Below are 15,903 nucleotides of genomic sequence, written 5' to 3' on the forward strand. Positions count from 1 at the left end.
ACTGCAGCGGCCTGAAAGCAAAGCCCCGCCCCGAAGGCTGCCCCGCATGCGCCCTAGGGCCAGCCGCTGAAGGTTGTGCCTTTCTAACCCCCGCCATCGCGTGTCGGCTGTTTTTGGGTTGCTGCCGCCGCCATGCCGAAGCTGAGCAAGGAAGCTAAGCAGCGACTGCAGCACCTCTTCAAAGGTGGCCAGTTCGCCATCCGTTGGGGATTCATCCCTGTCGTACTTTATTTAGGTCAGTGCGGAGGGGGAGAGTTGGGTCTTAAAGCGACAGCCTGCCAAAAATGACGAGGACCTCCGTTACCTGCCCTTCGCTGAGACTTCTGCAGTCGTTCCTTGCACAACAAGGACAGGGGAGTTGAGATCAAAATGAGCCTTCCCCTCCCCCCTCCCAAGGGTTGTTGTTTCTCGCTTCGAATTAAATTTGCAAGATCGGTAACTCAGTCGGTTTCCTTCTAGGCAGCATCCATTAAGAGGCTTTTTAAAAAGAGAAGGTCAACTTTGGGGTATCAAAGAATAGGAACTAAATGGTAACAGGTCCTGTTTGTTCTCTTTTTGAAATATAATGGAAACAGCCAGCCAAATGGTCAACAGAATTGGTGCCCAGCAAAAAAACCAAAACAAACAAACAAAAAACAGTTCTGATGCTTACATTTTATAGGATGTCTCCCTGTAAAAAGAAAATAGATTAAAGAATGAAAGGATTTGCAGCACATCTCTGAAGTATTGACTTTGTTGCCAGGAATTAATAGTTTGAGGTAATATCCTGCCTTAAATCAGATGTGCCCATCCCAAGGTCCTGTTACTGCAGAATAGGTACTTATGGAGTAGATACTTATTTGAAGTTGATGCAGAAAGGGTGATCTCTTTCTTATACATCTCTCCCAACTCTGGATATTTCTAGATCGACTTGAATTATTTTTCCCATATTTCTTTTACTATATATGAAATGCCTATTGAACTGGTCATTCATAAGATTTTTATGTCCATGTGTCCATATATATCCACACATATATAAAATAACATTTTCCACAAAGGCTTTCATCTTGTTTTAAGTTCAAGGCGGTTGAGAAAGATGGCACATGGAGATAATTCTTTGCATATGCAGCTCTGCCCACAATCTTTCAAGAAATTGCTCAATAGTGGAATGGAGTACAATTATGATAGACAGCTAATGGTAAACTAAAGTATGTCTTGCAGATATTCTGCAAGAAAAAAATGATACAAATAAACTTGCATATTTGTAAACTACACAGAGTAAATTCAGAGTTTGAACTTGCTTTCTGGAAAAATAATTGAAAGATAGAATGGCTTCTTTTGGATCTCACTTTAGGCCCTAATTTCTATGGTTTGTTGGAATATTTTTTCACAAGCTGTGACTAGTCATATTGTTGTTGTTGTTAGCTGTGAAGTCATGTCCGACCCATCGCGACCCTATGGACAACATTCCTCCAGGCCTTCCTGTCTTCTACCATCTTCTGGAGTCCATTTAAGCTCACGCCTACTGCTTCAGTGACTCCATCCAGCCACCTCATTCTCTGTCGTCCCCTTCTTCTATTGCCCTCGATCTTTCCCAGCATTAGGCTCTTCTCCAGTGAGTCCTTCCTTCTCATTAGGTGGCCAAAGTATTTGAGTTTTAGCTTCAGGATCTGGCCTTCTAAGAGCAGTCAGGATTGATCTCTAGGACTGACCGGTTTGATCGCCACTAGTCATATTCTTAGTCCTATATTTGTGCCTAGGTTCATATAATATGCTAAGCTATACTGTAATGTAGTTTTGTGAAATCAATAGAACATTCAATGAACTGCCATCTGGTCAGTGTATGAACAAATCCAGCCAAACAAAATATCTGAATGAAAGACTTGCAAAATATGAGTGAGAGAGGAGTGAAAGATGGAAGATATATGAATGATGATAAGACAATCAAGAGTTGATTTTCTCTGCTGTTGCCCTTATAGAATATACTATAATGGAATTGTACTGTCGGTTTGTGTCCCCATTCACTGATTCACCTAATAGATATTGAAAAATCAAAGCTTATTTGTGCAAGATGGTCTGTAAATGGTTACAGAATGCTGTTTGCTGCTGTAACTTAATATTGCTTCCAGTTCTAGCTACAGTCCATTCTTGTTATGTGTGGTAGTTATGTTCTATGAAATAAATAATGGAGTGAAAAGTAGGACAAATATAGGACTAAGAATATGAGTATGAATGCTGAAACAAGAAGGTAGAGCATTTCCTAGTTTGATCTTAGCTGGGAACATGCACACTGGGTGAATCAGATTTTTTTGCCAGTCTGAGCATGTCTGTAAATGAATGTGAAAGCACTGCAAGTATTGATTTAGAGTTTACAATAATAATGAGGATTGTTGGTAAGAGATTTTCTAAGATGACACATCCTATAGTCTTTTTGCCATAATAAATAAACACTCCATTTTTAATAGGAAAACTGAAATAATATCTATATTGAGTACTTTACATGTAAATTAAGCTTATATCTGAGATAATGGCAATCAGAAGGGAGAGAAGATTAAGACAAAAAAGTGCAATGAATAAATTATTGCATAGGTAATTTAATTGTACACATAATAAATTTATGATTCATATTTAAACAATAGGTATATTCTGAATAGCAGTTTTACAATATACTTTAAAGGTACTATATTGAATCTGGATACAGAATTATATTTAGATGAATTTTTATCTAAAATATTCCTTTCATTTTCCTAAATTTACATATGACCTTTCATGAAAAACTATTTTAATTCAGACTTGAGAAAAAGATAATCTGAATTAGCACATTACTAGAATATTCAAACATTTCAAATAGGAGGATAAAGCAAGTAAATTTAATAAATAAAGTATTTTTATTTTGTTGGCAGTACATCTGCTCTTTGCAGAGTCTCACTAAGTGAATAACTTAACTTGCTAGTATTTAAGACAGCTCTTTTCTGCTTCTGCTAAGCAGCAAATAAAATCATATTAGCAAATATAGAATCTGTTGGTGGTTATAGATGCAATGCTAAGAAATAGACCAACTAGATATCAGGTCTTTTAATTTCTTCCTTCCCAGATAGATATGTATTATTAAGCATATAATAGGAGGATTCATACAACACATTAAGCCACAATATTTGCGTTTGCTTTTCTCTGAGAGTCACATTAACCAATATGTTGAAGATTACAAGTCATGTTTTGTGATTTGGACTTTATTTTATTTTTTTCAATTGACTAATTCCATATAGCATTTGTAATTCATAGTATTGAACCATCACTTGCTAAATATAATATGTGAATCTAATCTATAGAATGTGGGAAAAGTACAAAATACTATATTCAATAGAACACATGTAGTTAATTAACAACGGATGGAAACTAATCAAGGAGAGAAGCAACCTAGAACTAAGGAGAAATTTCCTGACAGAACAATTACCCAGTGGAACACCTGCCTCCAGAAGCTGTGAATGCTCCAACACTGGAAGTTTTTGAGAAGAGACTGGACAGCCATTTGTCCGAAATGGTATAGGGTTTCTTGCCTGAGCAGGGTGTTGGACTAGATGACCTCCAAGATCCCTTCCAACTACTACTACTACTACTACTACTACTACTACTACTACTACTGCTGCTGCTGCTGCTGCTGCTGCTGCTACCACCACTTCTTCTTCTTCTTATTATTATTATTATTTTTTATTATTATTATTATTATTATTATTATTATTATTATTATTATTATTATTATTATTATTATTATATTTATATTATATAAAGAAGACCAGTAATATTTTCATAAAGTTCACAGGATTTTTTTTTACTGTAAATAGGTTTTAAGAGAGGTGCAGATCCTGGAATGCCTGAGCCAACTTTTTTGAGGTATGTAATCACTTTTAATACCACTTGCGAAGTACTGTAGGCTGCAACATATATTACTCCTGGATTACTGTTATGAAGTTCTGTTATGTTCTGCTAATGTAAAATTCTATAAAGTTTTGTTAACTTCACATTATGTAAAATTCTTGGCACCTCCCTTATGAATGAACATGCCCCTGAAATCTAAGGGACTCCCATCCTGATGGCATTCGGGAGGGCATTAAAGACCTTTGCTGGTTATGTAATAAGTCTTTCTCCATTGTTGGCCAGATTAACAATCTTGTTTATTTATAGTATAGTTTTATTTTGTCTTTTTATCAGCTGTTCTTATACTGAAGCCACTCAGAGCCAATCTGGAATCAGTGACATCAAAATTGGATAAATAAAATAAAAATAAACTTAAAACTCTATACCAGTGATGGCGAACCTTTTAGAGATTGAGTGCCCAAAAACCGCCTGTCCCCATGCCGCACTGCCCCCACCCCACCCACCTGCAGGGCCACCCACTGCCTCCATGGCCCGCAGCATCATCTGCGTGCGACGGGGTGTGAGGATGGAGTCTTGTCCCCGCTGCCTGGCTGCCATGTCCTTGGCTGCACTGCTCTGCACAGGCCACGCCTGGGAGTGACTCTCCTCCGGGAGGGCTGCTAGTGAGGAGGGGTCTGGGGGGAGGCGGGGCTGTGGTAACAACACGCATGCCCAGAGAGAGGGCTTTGAGCGCCGCCTTTGGCACGCGTGCCATAGGTTCTGAGCAGACATAAGACAAATAACCTGCAACTATTAGCTATCTTTACTGGTAAAAACTTTACTGTTTAAAAATTACCGATTAAAAAAAAATAACATAAAACATGCTCTCATGATTACTAATCCTGTGTTATAATTTGTTTTAAAGAATAGATTATAGAATTTCAGGAAAAGTATTTGATGATACTACTTGTATAGAAAGCACTGTACATTGTAAAGCTACTCATGTGAGCTGCATTTTCACCAGCATATAAGAGAATATTCACCTTTGGCATTATAAAAGTTATTCAAAGCCACTAAAACTTTTGATCAATTTTTGTTATTATAAACAATTTGCAATTTAGTATGGCCTATGGTCTAATTGTGGGACGCGGTGGCTCAGTGGGTTAGCACGCTGAGCTTGTCGATCAGATGGTCGGCAGTTTGGCGGGTCGAATCCCGAGTGCCACATAACAGAGTGAGCGCCTGTTACTTGTCCCAGATTCTGCCAACCTAGCAGTTTGAAAGCATGTAAAAATGCAAGTAGAAAAATAGGGACCACTATGCGGGGAAGGTAACAGCATTCAGTGCACCTTTGGCATCTAGTCATGCCAGCCACATGACCACGGAGACGTCCTTGGACAAGTGCTGGCTCTTCGACTTTGAAATGGAGATGAGCACCGGCCCCTAGTTGGAAACGACTAGCATGCATGTGCGGGGGGATCTTTACCTTTACCTTATGGTCTAATTAATATTTAAAACTACTGTAATTATTTTTATTTCATTTATCTGTTTAAATCTTCACATGCTGGCTCCTTCAGTTATATATTTTGTCATATGCCTATGATATTTTAAATATGATGCATATAATCTGTTAAATTTGAAATGTCTATTTCCATGGAAGATTAATCTTACCTCAAATGTAAATAATTTAAAATGATTTAACAGACATGTAGTTTTCTTCTCTAAATTATCAATGATCAAATTGAGTCTTTAATTCAGAAAAAGCTTTGTTTAAATTAATATTAACATGCACATAATTGTTTTCTTTTTGTATCTTGGAATAATTTTTGTAAATTGAGTCTGTATTTAAATTGTGTACAGAAGCATGTTTAAATTATATTTGCATTCTGTTTAAAAAATAATGGTTAACATAAATTTGTTTTTCCTTCTGTTTAATTGTGTCCAATTCTTGGAGGCAGTTTTCTTGTTGAGGTTTTTCAGAAGTGCTTCGTAGGATTGGGAGAAAGTGATTTTCTTTCAGAAACTTATACAATTGGTCACCATTCGTCCAATCAAACTAAGATAGATAAAAAGTAAAAAAAATTTTAAAGGTGCATTTAAAAACAAGGCATGCTTAAATAAACAGCTGAGAAGAAAAGATGAAAGACTCAACCCTCTGATCGCTCCTACCTAGAATTGCGATCAAGATCTCTCTACATGGAGATCATCCTAGGGTTGCATTGGGACGTTCTTAATTGCTCCCAGTCAGATCTGGGGGATGAGCAGCCAAATAGCCAGCTTTGGTGGCATAATCAAGTGTTTGTTGGTAGAAGAAAAGAGATTACCTGTCACTTAGCGGACAATCTTGGGGAAATCTACATGTTTATGTATTTTATTGTGCTTGCTACCTTAGAGTAATAAAGGTTTGATAATGTGTATTCCCACCATTTTGAAACAATGAATTCAGTGGAGGTTACTTCTATCCTGTCTCCCTGAAAATAAGATAGGGTCTTATTTTTTTGCCTCCAAAAGAGGGACCAGGTCTTATTTTTCAGGGGGTGTCTTTTATACTTGCCTCTGGCACTGACAGCCCTGCCCATCCGGTCCACTTCTTCTGGCCAAAGGAGCAGCTTCATTCTGCAGCTGTAGACCGGTCTGTATTTCGCAGTCCGGCCTTTCTAGAAGGCCAATGCAGCTGAGTACCAAGCTATGGACTGAATCCATAGCTAAATTCTCGGATGCAATGGCCTTCTGAAAAGGCCTGTGACTGAGAAATGCAGGCTGGCTGCAAAAGATGCTGCAGAAGAAGTGGGCCAGTGAGGAGAGGCCTGGCTGCAAGGTAAGTGGTGCAGGGCGCGTGGGGCAGCTCTACACCCCTACCCTATCCTACCTTGATTTTTAGGGTAGGGGTTATTATTTTTAGAAAAACTAGGGTTTTTTTTTTTAGATTTTTAGAAAACTAGGGGTTATTTTTGGGGTAAAGCTATATTAGGCCCATCCCCAAAAATCAAGCTAGCACTTATTTTGGGGGTAGGCCTTACTTTCAGGAAAACACAGTAAGTAGTCATCACATTATGCCTCAGTGATTAAGATACTGGACATGATATTTACATATTGTAGCTGTTTCAATTTCACTGACCAATTTTGTTCTTTTTTTTCCTTCTCCTAGTCTACTTTGGGGTTGAAGGAATTAACCAATGTATTTTGAGAGTATGTCTTTGAAGATGAATACATTCCGAAGACTAGAAGGACACTTATGCAATACTACAGGCCAGCTGTTTGTCTGATAACATGTAAATGACATTTTTGTCAGTGTAATGTATTTGCTATTTCTGTTGGAATAAATATTTAGATTTTAAAAATTATATTGAGCCAAACTATTGTTTTTTCCAGAAAAAAGCATGTCTTTTATGTGTGCTTCAAGATGGATGAATTTATTTATTTAGTCAGCTGTCAGTGACTTTGGATTTGATTGAGTCTTGTCTTTATAATAATTAGAATCTGAAGTGTTAATTTTTTTCTCACCATCAGTTGAGCAAGATGTTATTTTTAATGAGGGAAAATAATGCAATATATTATTCTTCATACCTGTGCTTCCCAAACTTGGGTTAATTACCCAAAATTGGATAAAGGTGTTTTTTCTTTGGGTAATGATACACAAACTGATTACCCAATCATAACAGGACATTTAAATTGGCTTAAAGTATTTTATCTATATTGAGTAAAAAGAACTTCCTGATAAGCATTTCTGGGTAATAAAGGGAAAAGATTGGGAAGCGCAGCTTTATGCTAAATTAACTGATTTCATTAATGTTAACAAATCCATTGAACTCATTCAAGAATCCTAACAGAATCCTTGGCAAAATTATTAACTATACAAAAGGTCAAGTGAATTTTTTGATTTTCTGGAATATTCAAAGATGTGGCATAAATCTAAATAAATTGCAAGAAAAGCTATTTTTCCCTGGTCTTTTTACCTGCCTAGCATTAGTGCAGGCCAGGCTTGAATAACGTAATGGAGAGAGGGCCATCCTGATAAATTAAAAATAATGGCAGATCTGTGGTGGCAGAATAGCAGATTACATTTGGCACATTGATCTCTACATTTAGTGCCTAGTGAGGCTGCGGTAACACTGGAGTGGACAGCAGACAAAAGGCCTGAAGGACTTTCAGCCAGAAACTATTGCCGCATAGCTTAAAGTTACTTAAAGATTATATAAAATTGGATAGGATTAGCTATTATCCAAGGAATAGAAAAAAATGTAGTGAATGTGAAGAGCTTGTAGAAATACGCTAATAATAACAAAACTTAAGCCAGATAAGTAGATAGTAGTTGGTTGTAAACCTATATGAGCCAGAAATATAATGTGGCTGCAAGAAAGGGTAATTTTATGCTGCATCAACAGAAATATAATTGCTGGTCGCAAAAAGTAATTACTCCACTTTATTTTGTATTGGACAGAATAATATATTGTCACGTATTGAATTCTACATCCAGTCTTGGAACATGTTCTGTGATAATGAAAATGAGTAGGGGATTAGAAATTAAACCTATGAAAAAAGATTGAAGGATATAGGTATATTTAATCTTGAGGAAAAGATGGTAGGATGTTGGGATATACAGGTGAAACTCAAAAAATTAGAATATCGTGCAAAAGTTCATTTATTTCAGTAATGCAACTTAAAAGGGGAAACTAATATATGAGATAGACTCATTACATGCAAAGCAAGATAGTTCAAGCCGTGATTTGTCATAATTGTGATGATTATGGCGTACAGCTCATGAAAACCCCAAATCCACAATCTCAGAAAATTAGAATATTACATGCAATCAATAAAACAAGGAGTGTACATAGAACAATATCGGACCTCTGAAAAGTATAAGCATGCATATGTACTCAGTACTTGGTTTGGGCCCCTTTTGCAGCAATTATTGCCTCAATGCGGCGTGGCATGGAAGCTATCAGCCTGTGGCACTGCTGAGGTGTTATGGAAGACCAGGATGCTTCAATAGTGGCCTTCAGCTCTTCTGCATTGTTCAGTCTCATGTCTCTCATCTTTCTCTTGGCAATGCCCCATAGATTCTCTATGGGGTTCAGGTCAGGCGACTTTGCTGGCCAATCAAGCACAGTAATCCCACGGTCATTGAACCAGGTTTTGGTGCTTTTGGCAGTGTGGGCAGGTGCCAGGTCCTGCTGGAAAATGAAGTCAGCATCCCCATAAAGTTCGTCTGCGGAAGGAAACATGAAGTACTCCAAAATCTCCTGGTAGACGGCTGCGTTGACCCTGGACTTAATGAAGCACAGTGGACCAACACCAGCAGATGACATGGCTCCCCAAATCAGCACAGACTGGAAACTTCACACTGGACTTCAAGCATCTTGCAGTGTGTGCCTCTCTATTCTTCCTCCAGACTCTGGGTCCTTGGATTCCAAATGAGATGCAAAAGTTGCTCTCATCAGAAAAGAGGACTTTGGACCACTGAGCAACAGACCAGGTCTGTTTTTCTTTAGCCCAGGTAAGACGCTTCTGACGTTTGTTGTTCAGGAGTGGCTTGACAAGAGGAATACAACATTTGGAGCCCATGTCTAGGATCCGTCTGTGTGTGGTGGCTCTTGATGCACTGACTCCAGCCTCAGTCCACTCCTTGTGAAAGTCTCCCAACACTTTTGAATGGCCTTTTCCTGACAATCCTCTCCAGGCTGCGGTCATCCCTGCTGCTTCTGCACCTTTTTCTTCCACACTTTTCCCTTCCACATAGTTTTCTATCAATGTGCTTTGATACAGCACTTTGGGAACATCCAACTTCTTTTGCAATTACCTTTTGAGGCTTTCCCTCCTTATGGAGGGTGTCAGTGATGGTTTTCTGCACAACTGTCAGGTCAGCAGTCTTCCCCATGATTGTGATTCCTACTGAACCAGACAGAGACCATTTAAAGGCTCAGGAACCCTTTGCAGGTGTTATGGCTTAATTAGCTGATTAGAGTGGGACACTTTGAGCCTAGAATATTGCACCTTTTCACAATATTCTAATTTTCTGAGATTGTGGATTTGGGGTTTTCATGAGCTGTAAGCCATAATCATCACAATTATGACAAATCACGGCTTGAACTATCTTGCTTTGCATGTAATGAGTCTATCTCATATATTAGTTTCCCCTTTTAAGTTGCATTACTGAAATAAATGAACTTTTGCACGATATTCTAATTTTTCGAGTTTCACCTGTAATAGCACTCTAAATATTTTAAAGGATGTCACATAGGAAAAGGTCAGGACTAGCTTTTTCTGTTCTTCTAAAATACAGTATGTGGGATAATGGATTTAAATTGTAGGAAGGTAGATTCTTATAGAATGTTTTAAGACAAAAAAGTAAAGTTTTAAAGTGGAAATAATTATCAAGACAGATAATTTATTGCTATCAAGCAAAGTCTAGATTGCCATTTGTCTGGAATGTTGTAGTTTGCAATCTTGAATTGATATAACTCTCATTCTATGAAATATCTATTTAAATAGTTCCAGGATAGTTGAATGAAAACAGATACGGCAAAAAATGATTTATCCTAGATTGTTGGTGACTACAAAGTTTCTCTTTGAATATTACTTTTGGAATGACAATGTTGAATAAATATTTAGAATAATTTCAAAGTAGAAATGGCATAGGTCTACAATACAGTTGCAGTGTGTGGAGATGACATTTGCTTCCATTTTGCTTCCATTATATAAACTCACATGATTTTTTCCTTTTAAAAATATTTTAATATATTAAATTGTTTCATAAAAATATAATTATACATTATTTATTAAAATTAAATTAAGTTTTGAAGTAAAATTATTAAAATATGTAATAAATATATTAAATACCATAAATAAGTTATATCAATGTCATAAATAAGTATATATCTAAAAAATAAATTCTCGCAGGAGAACAACCATGACATCTGTTTCAGATGTGAATATTTGATATGCCTGATTTAAAGCATTCAGGCATTACAGTTAACTTGTTATAGAAGGCGAATAACTCTTGATGTGGTCTCCATAAATAAAGTAAAATCTTGAAGAATAAAGTGCTTGATCACTATCATATTCCAAGCTCTCTGTTCTCTTAACTGTGCAGCAAGAGTTTTCTGAGTGTCAGGAGATGGTATGCTCACAGACTCAGGATTGTTCATCTGTTAAAGGAAGGGAAGAAGAAAAAAAAGGTTGCTTTTTTATGTGCAAAAATACTTTGCATACCTAATCTATAAATTACACTTATTACAGAAAAGAAATTTTATTTTGTTATTTGGTAATTGTATTTTATTTACATTTATTTTAACTGAGGTATACTCACTATATTCTTTAGTCAAAAAGTAAGCCAATTAATACCTCAATGTGGTTAGGACAGCGGTCCCCAACCCCTGGTCCGTGGACCAGTACCGGGCGGCGGCATGCCAGCAACCGGTCTGCACAAAGAAGGAAAGCCCCATCTGCAGGATGCAGGCAGCACACAAAACCATGCCTTCTCCGGTCCGTGGAAAAACCTCTCTCCACATAACCGGTCCCTGGAGCCCAAAAGGTTGGGAACCTCTGGGTTAGGACACCAAGCTAGAAAGGGGGAGACCAAGTTCAAGTCCTGCCTTAGCCATGAAAGCCAGCTGGATGACTTGGGGCCAGTCATTCTCAACCAACCCATGTCACGGTGGTTGTGGGGAAAATAGGAGTGTTGGTTATGTTCACTGCCTTGAGTAATAAATAAATAATAAAACTATTGTAACCAATGCAGCAATTATGCCCATTGTCACTGTAATTACGCCAGTACTCCTGTGGCAGCCATTTTGAGAGTGATAAAAATCTACAGTCCAAATTTACCCATTAGAGATTTAGTTAATTATTATAACAGCCATACAAAGCAGGGATTAACAACGGATTTAAGAAATAATTCATTAAAAATAACCCATAATTTTCTGTAGTCTGATAACATGCATGTTGATCAAAGTGATATTTTTTTCAGAGCTGAAGATTTGTATATTTAGACAACATTTCAATTTCAGACATTGAGAATGAACTGAAGAAATATGATCTTGCTCATTCTGCCAGGCATTTATATTTTTCAGTATCAGTATTCTATCAGATCACCAGTTGAAGTGAGACACAGATGTACCATTTACGATCGCTCCAGTTCTTGCTGGACAATTTCACAAGGTATTGCTGAGGAAAAACCTGTAGTACTGCCACTGTTATTGTGCTATATAATAGTAATAGCTATATTCTTAGTGATTTATTGAAATTGGCATCAGAATGTTGAGGACTCAACTTCAATAAGTCACTTTAATAAATCAATAAAAATACAGCTATTACTATTATATAGCACAGTAGCATACAACCTTCTGGGCACCAGGGACTGGTTCCATGGAGAGAGCTTTTTCTGCAGACTAAAGGGGCTCTGGTTTTGCATGCTGCCTGCATCCTGTGGGTGAGGCTCCGCTTGTTTTTGTGGCCTGATTTCTGACATACTGCGGACCGGTACCAGTCCACAGACCGGGGGTTGGAGACCCTTGATATAGCAGATCAAATGTGCAAGGTCAAATGTAAATACTGCTTACCATCGACTTCAAGGTTTCTGCCAGGTGCTGAGTACCAGTTGATAAAGATACACTTCTTTGCGTAGTTTCTTCTATATATTCTAAGAATATTCTGAATGCATAGAGGCCACCTGAAAGTTTTCTTAGACAATTTTCCTAAATGAATGAAAACAAAAAGTATTGTTATTTCCAATAGATAATTAAATATTTTATAGCACATTATATTATATCTAAATGTAATTAACTACATATTGAATGAATAAAATAATGATATCTTAGGTAAAAAAAAACATCTCCAAGCTGAGGAGAAAGAGAAATGAGGTCTTGGAGAAACAGATGTACAAAATGTTTCAAAAGATATTACAAAAAAAGCATAAACCTTTCCAATGTATATTAATATTCAACTTGCCTTTTGGAATCCAGGCTGGTAGCATCCATCTTCTTTAATTATCTTTGGAAGGTTGAGATTATTTTGTGCCATGATTTCCAATGTACCTTTACAGGCATTTTGTTCCTTGCACAGCTGGTAAAACATAAAGATATAATTGTTTGCAGGTGATCCACCATAGTTTTATATGGCTTTCTGACTCTTTCAATCTGTCTATATTAATCTCTTCAAATCAAACTGTTTTGGAACTATAGTTACTAGAATTCCAAGCCATGGTAGTTAGGAAACGTAAGAATGGTAAACCTTGCATATCTGGAAGTCTGATGGTGCATCTAGTAAAGTAAGATGTAACATGTAACATTTGACAATTTTAGCAGCAGGCAGAAATCTGGAATGTTCTACCTACCTTACGTTCAAACAGTAAGGTTTGAAATTTGAAATAGTTTGCCATTTGTATTGCTAATGGTTGTGCTAAGTTTTACACTAACCTCACAAAATTTATTTAAGAATTTTAACTAATATGATTAGTTTTCTTCTGTGCTGTGCAAGTATGTTCTGCAATGAAAAATAACCTTATAGATTGCTGTTGCAAATAAATAGCCAGCACTGATTGTGGGAGGAGATGAAGAATCCAATCACCCCATCGCCTGTTTTGAGTTTAAAATAGGTTGCTCTATATCAGGGGTCTTCAAACTTGGCCCTTTTATGACTTGCGGACTTCCAGAATTCCTGTCAGGCACGCTGGCTGAGGAATTCTGGGAGTTGAAGTCTACAAGTCATAAAAGGGCCAAGTTTGAAGACCTTTGCTCTAACCCACAAGCAAATACTACATAAGTAAAGAATGGGCATCTGATACACTGAGCAATCTAGAAGTGCTATGAAAAACAAACCATTCCTTTAAAAATGAAAGTGAAAACATACATGCCTGAGAAGTGAACCATACAGAAGGTAACTTCCTCTTGAGTTCCTCTACTACAAAATTCCCAGAATTATCTTTGCTTAGTTGAATGTTAAAACTAAACTTACTTGATTTTATTTTTAATTGGGAAAAAAAGGATACAATCCTTATACGGACAAACTGTACAAACTTTTATAATGACTACACTGCTGTATACTTAATCCAGCAACTGAAAGAGCATAGCTTTTGCTTCAAGAAAGGACTGTGATTGCTTTGTGCAGCAAAAACAGCAAAGGATTTTAAGTCGCTAGAAAAACTAACCAAACTCGTTTGTATCACAATCCACTGGCTCAGATCCATCCGTCTGAGGAAGTGATTCCTGAAATTTTATTTCATAATAAACCAATTTCTGTTTAAACGGCCACACGATTAGCAGATGTTTTAACCAATCACTGGTATTAGATGATAATATTGGTATATTCCCAAAAAAGCATATTAAAGCAATCCTTTGACGGGACCATGAAACTATGGAAACTTTCGAGTTCGTATAAGAGATGGGATTGGGGGTGTCTGTAAAGAATGCTCGAGCAAGTTGTTGGATCCCCCTCAAGGCTTTGCCTTTCTTTTTCTTGCTTGCAATAAATGCTGTCCTAGGTAACTCACCAGCTTCTCTGGCAAAGATCGGACTCTAATTGGCGAGCCAGTACAAACCCCATCCCGCGCATCAGCAAGCTTCATGCCGCAAGGCTCAAAGTTATCTAAGCACGGGAATCAAAACGACTCTCGGCTCTTCCAAGAAAAGGTGCAAGCTCCTTTCCTTGTTAAAAGTCAGAAGAGCTCAGCTCAGAAGAAGGGCCACGCTCCTCTTTCGGCTCCCGACAAAGAGCAACCTTCAGACTTCCTTACTGTGCGCCCGAACTCACCTCTTGATTCCACCTCGCCGCAGTGCCTTGTAACCAAAGAGCCAACTCTGTCTGGGCGTTCAGTTGGACGCGCCCGGCTGCCGAAGTTCTGGAGGAGGGATCCTCGCCAAATTCCTCTTCTCCGGAGGAATCTCCGATAGGGAAAGCGTGGGCTCCAAAAAGCAGCAGCAGGAGGGCAGCAGCAGCCCAGGAACAGCCTGATGAAATAGAAAAGAGGAAATGAACAGGTCTTCCTCGGCCAAGTAGATGCTCCCTTGCCCAACTTATTTTAAACTTACATCCCGATAGTGCAAGCATAATCTTTAGACTTTAAATCTTTTTTCTTTTTTGAAATAGGCAAGAAGCTTTGTAGTCTGGGTGGCTGAAGGGCTGAATGAGTGGTGCCACATTTCGAATCTACTGTATTTATTGAAAGGCTCTGGGAAAATCCATGGTTAGTTAACATAGAACAGGTTTTTTTTTTAAAAAAAAATACTACATCGCAGAGGAAGGAAATAGGAGTACAGCAAAAGCTGGTGCCCAGATCGGAATTCTTAGTGGGCTTAATTTATTAAATAATTTTTTTGAAACTAATGGACATCTACTTTTTTATTTTGGGAGAAAGAACAAGACTGGCAAAAAATATTAAAAATTTAAAAATCAAGTTTATTTGAAGAAGCTTTGATCTACAGGCACGCACATTTATACAGGGGTGAGCCTCATGGGAAGTGTAGGCAATTACTTTTAAAGAACTTAGAATACTTTGTTGTTTAAAGTAGCTGATGATTTTATATGGGACAGAGAATAATAATGAAAGGGGTTCCTTCCAAATAAAGTGAAAAACCAAGGAAGGTATTTCTACGATGAATACAGTTTGTTTAGTTTCATAAACCCAGACAATTGTGATTTATACATTTATAAAAAAAATCAACTTCATGAGTGAACAGGATCAGCAAAAAATAAAAATAAAAAAAAATCCAGTTAGACTAGGAAGATCCCCAAGAATATAATGATAAACCAGAATAAAAGTCCCTTGAGTTCAGCTTCAATCTTGGCCACTACAGAGACAACCTATATCATTTTCTTGGCAATAATATTTCAGTGGTTTGTCACTGTATTCTTCTGGGAGCTTTCTAATCTAACTGGATTTCTCTTTTTGGCAGTCCCCCATCCAAAAACTAACCAGATCTGATTCTGCTTAACTTTGAAACCTAACATTAGCTAGATGCCCTCTCAGAATAATAGTCTTTAAATCTTAATTGCTTATGAAATCTCTTAGATCATTCTTATATGCTTAGTGCAATACTCTCCAAGTGTTAAGATAATTGAACAGAAACCTTC

General features: G+C 37.5%; 2 protein-coding genes across 2 annotated transcripts; one reads left to right on the top strand and one right to left on the bottom strand.

Annotated features, from left to right (window-relative positions):
* The first annotated feature begins 62 nt into the window (after nt 1–62).
* TOMM7 (translocase of outer mitochondrial membrane 7) lies at nt 63–7,178 on the top strand. Its single transcript, XM_083376238.1, has 3 exons — nt 63–235; nt 3,822–3,870; nt 6,983–7,178. The coding sequence occupies exons 1-3, from the start codon at nt 133–135 to the stop codon at nt 6,996–6,998; spliced, it is 168 nt and encodes a 55-aa protein (XP_083232364.1). The 5' UTR covers nt 63–132; the 3' UTR covers nt 6,999–7,178.
* Nucleotides 6,981–14,880, bottom strand: IL6 (interleukin 6; the record flags this gene model as incomplete). Its single annotated transcript, XM_083379024.1, has 5 exons — nt 6,981–10,982; nt 12,396–12,530; nt 12,784–12,897; nt 14,584–14,780; nt 14,862–14,880. The coding sequence occupies 5 exons, from the start codon at nt 14,878–14,880 to the stop codon at nt 10,815–10,817; spliced, it is 633 nt and encodes a 210-aa protein (XP_083235150.1). The 3' UTR covers nt 6,981–10,814.
* Nucleotides 14,881–15,903: the final 1,023 nt, after the last annotated feature.

The sequence above is a fragment of the Vipera ursinii genome (genome assembly GCF_947247035.1).
Source record: "Vipera ursinii genome assembly, chromosome: Z".
NCBI classification, from domain to species: Eukaryota; Metazoa; Chordata; class Lepidosauria; order Squamata; family Viperidae; genus Vipera; species Vipera ursinii.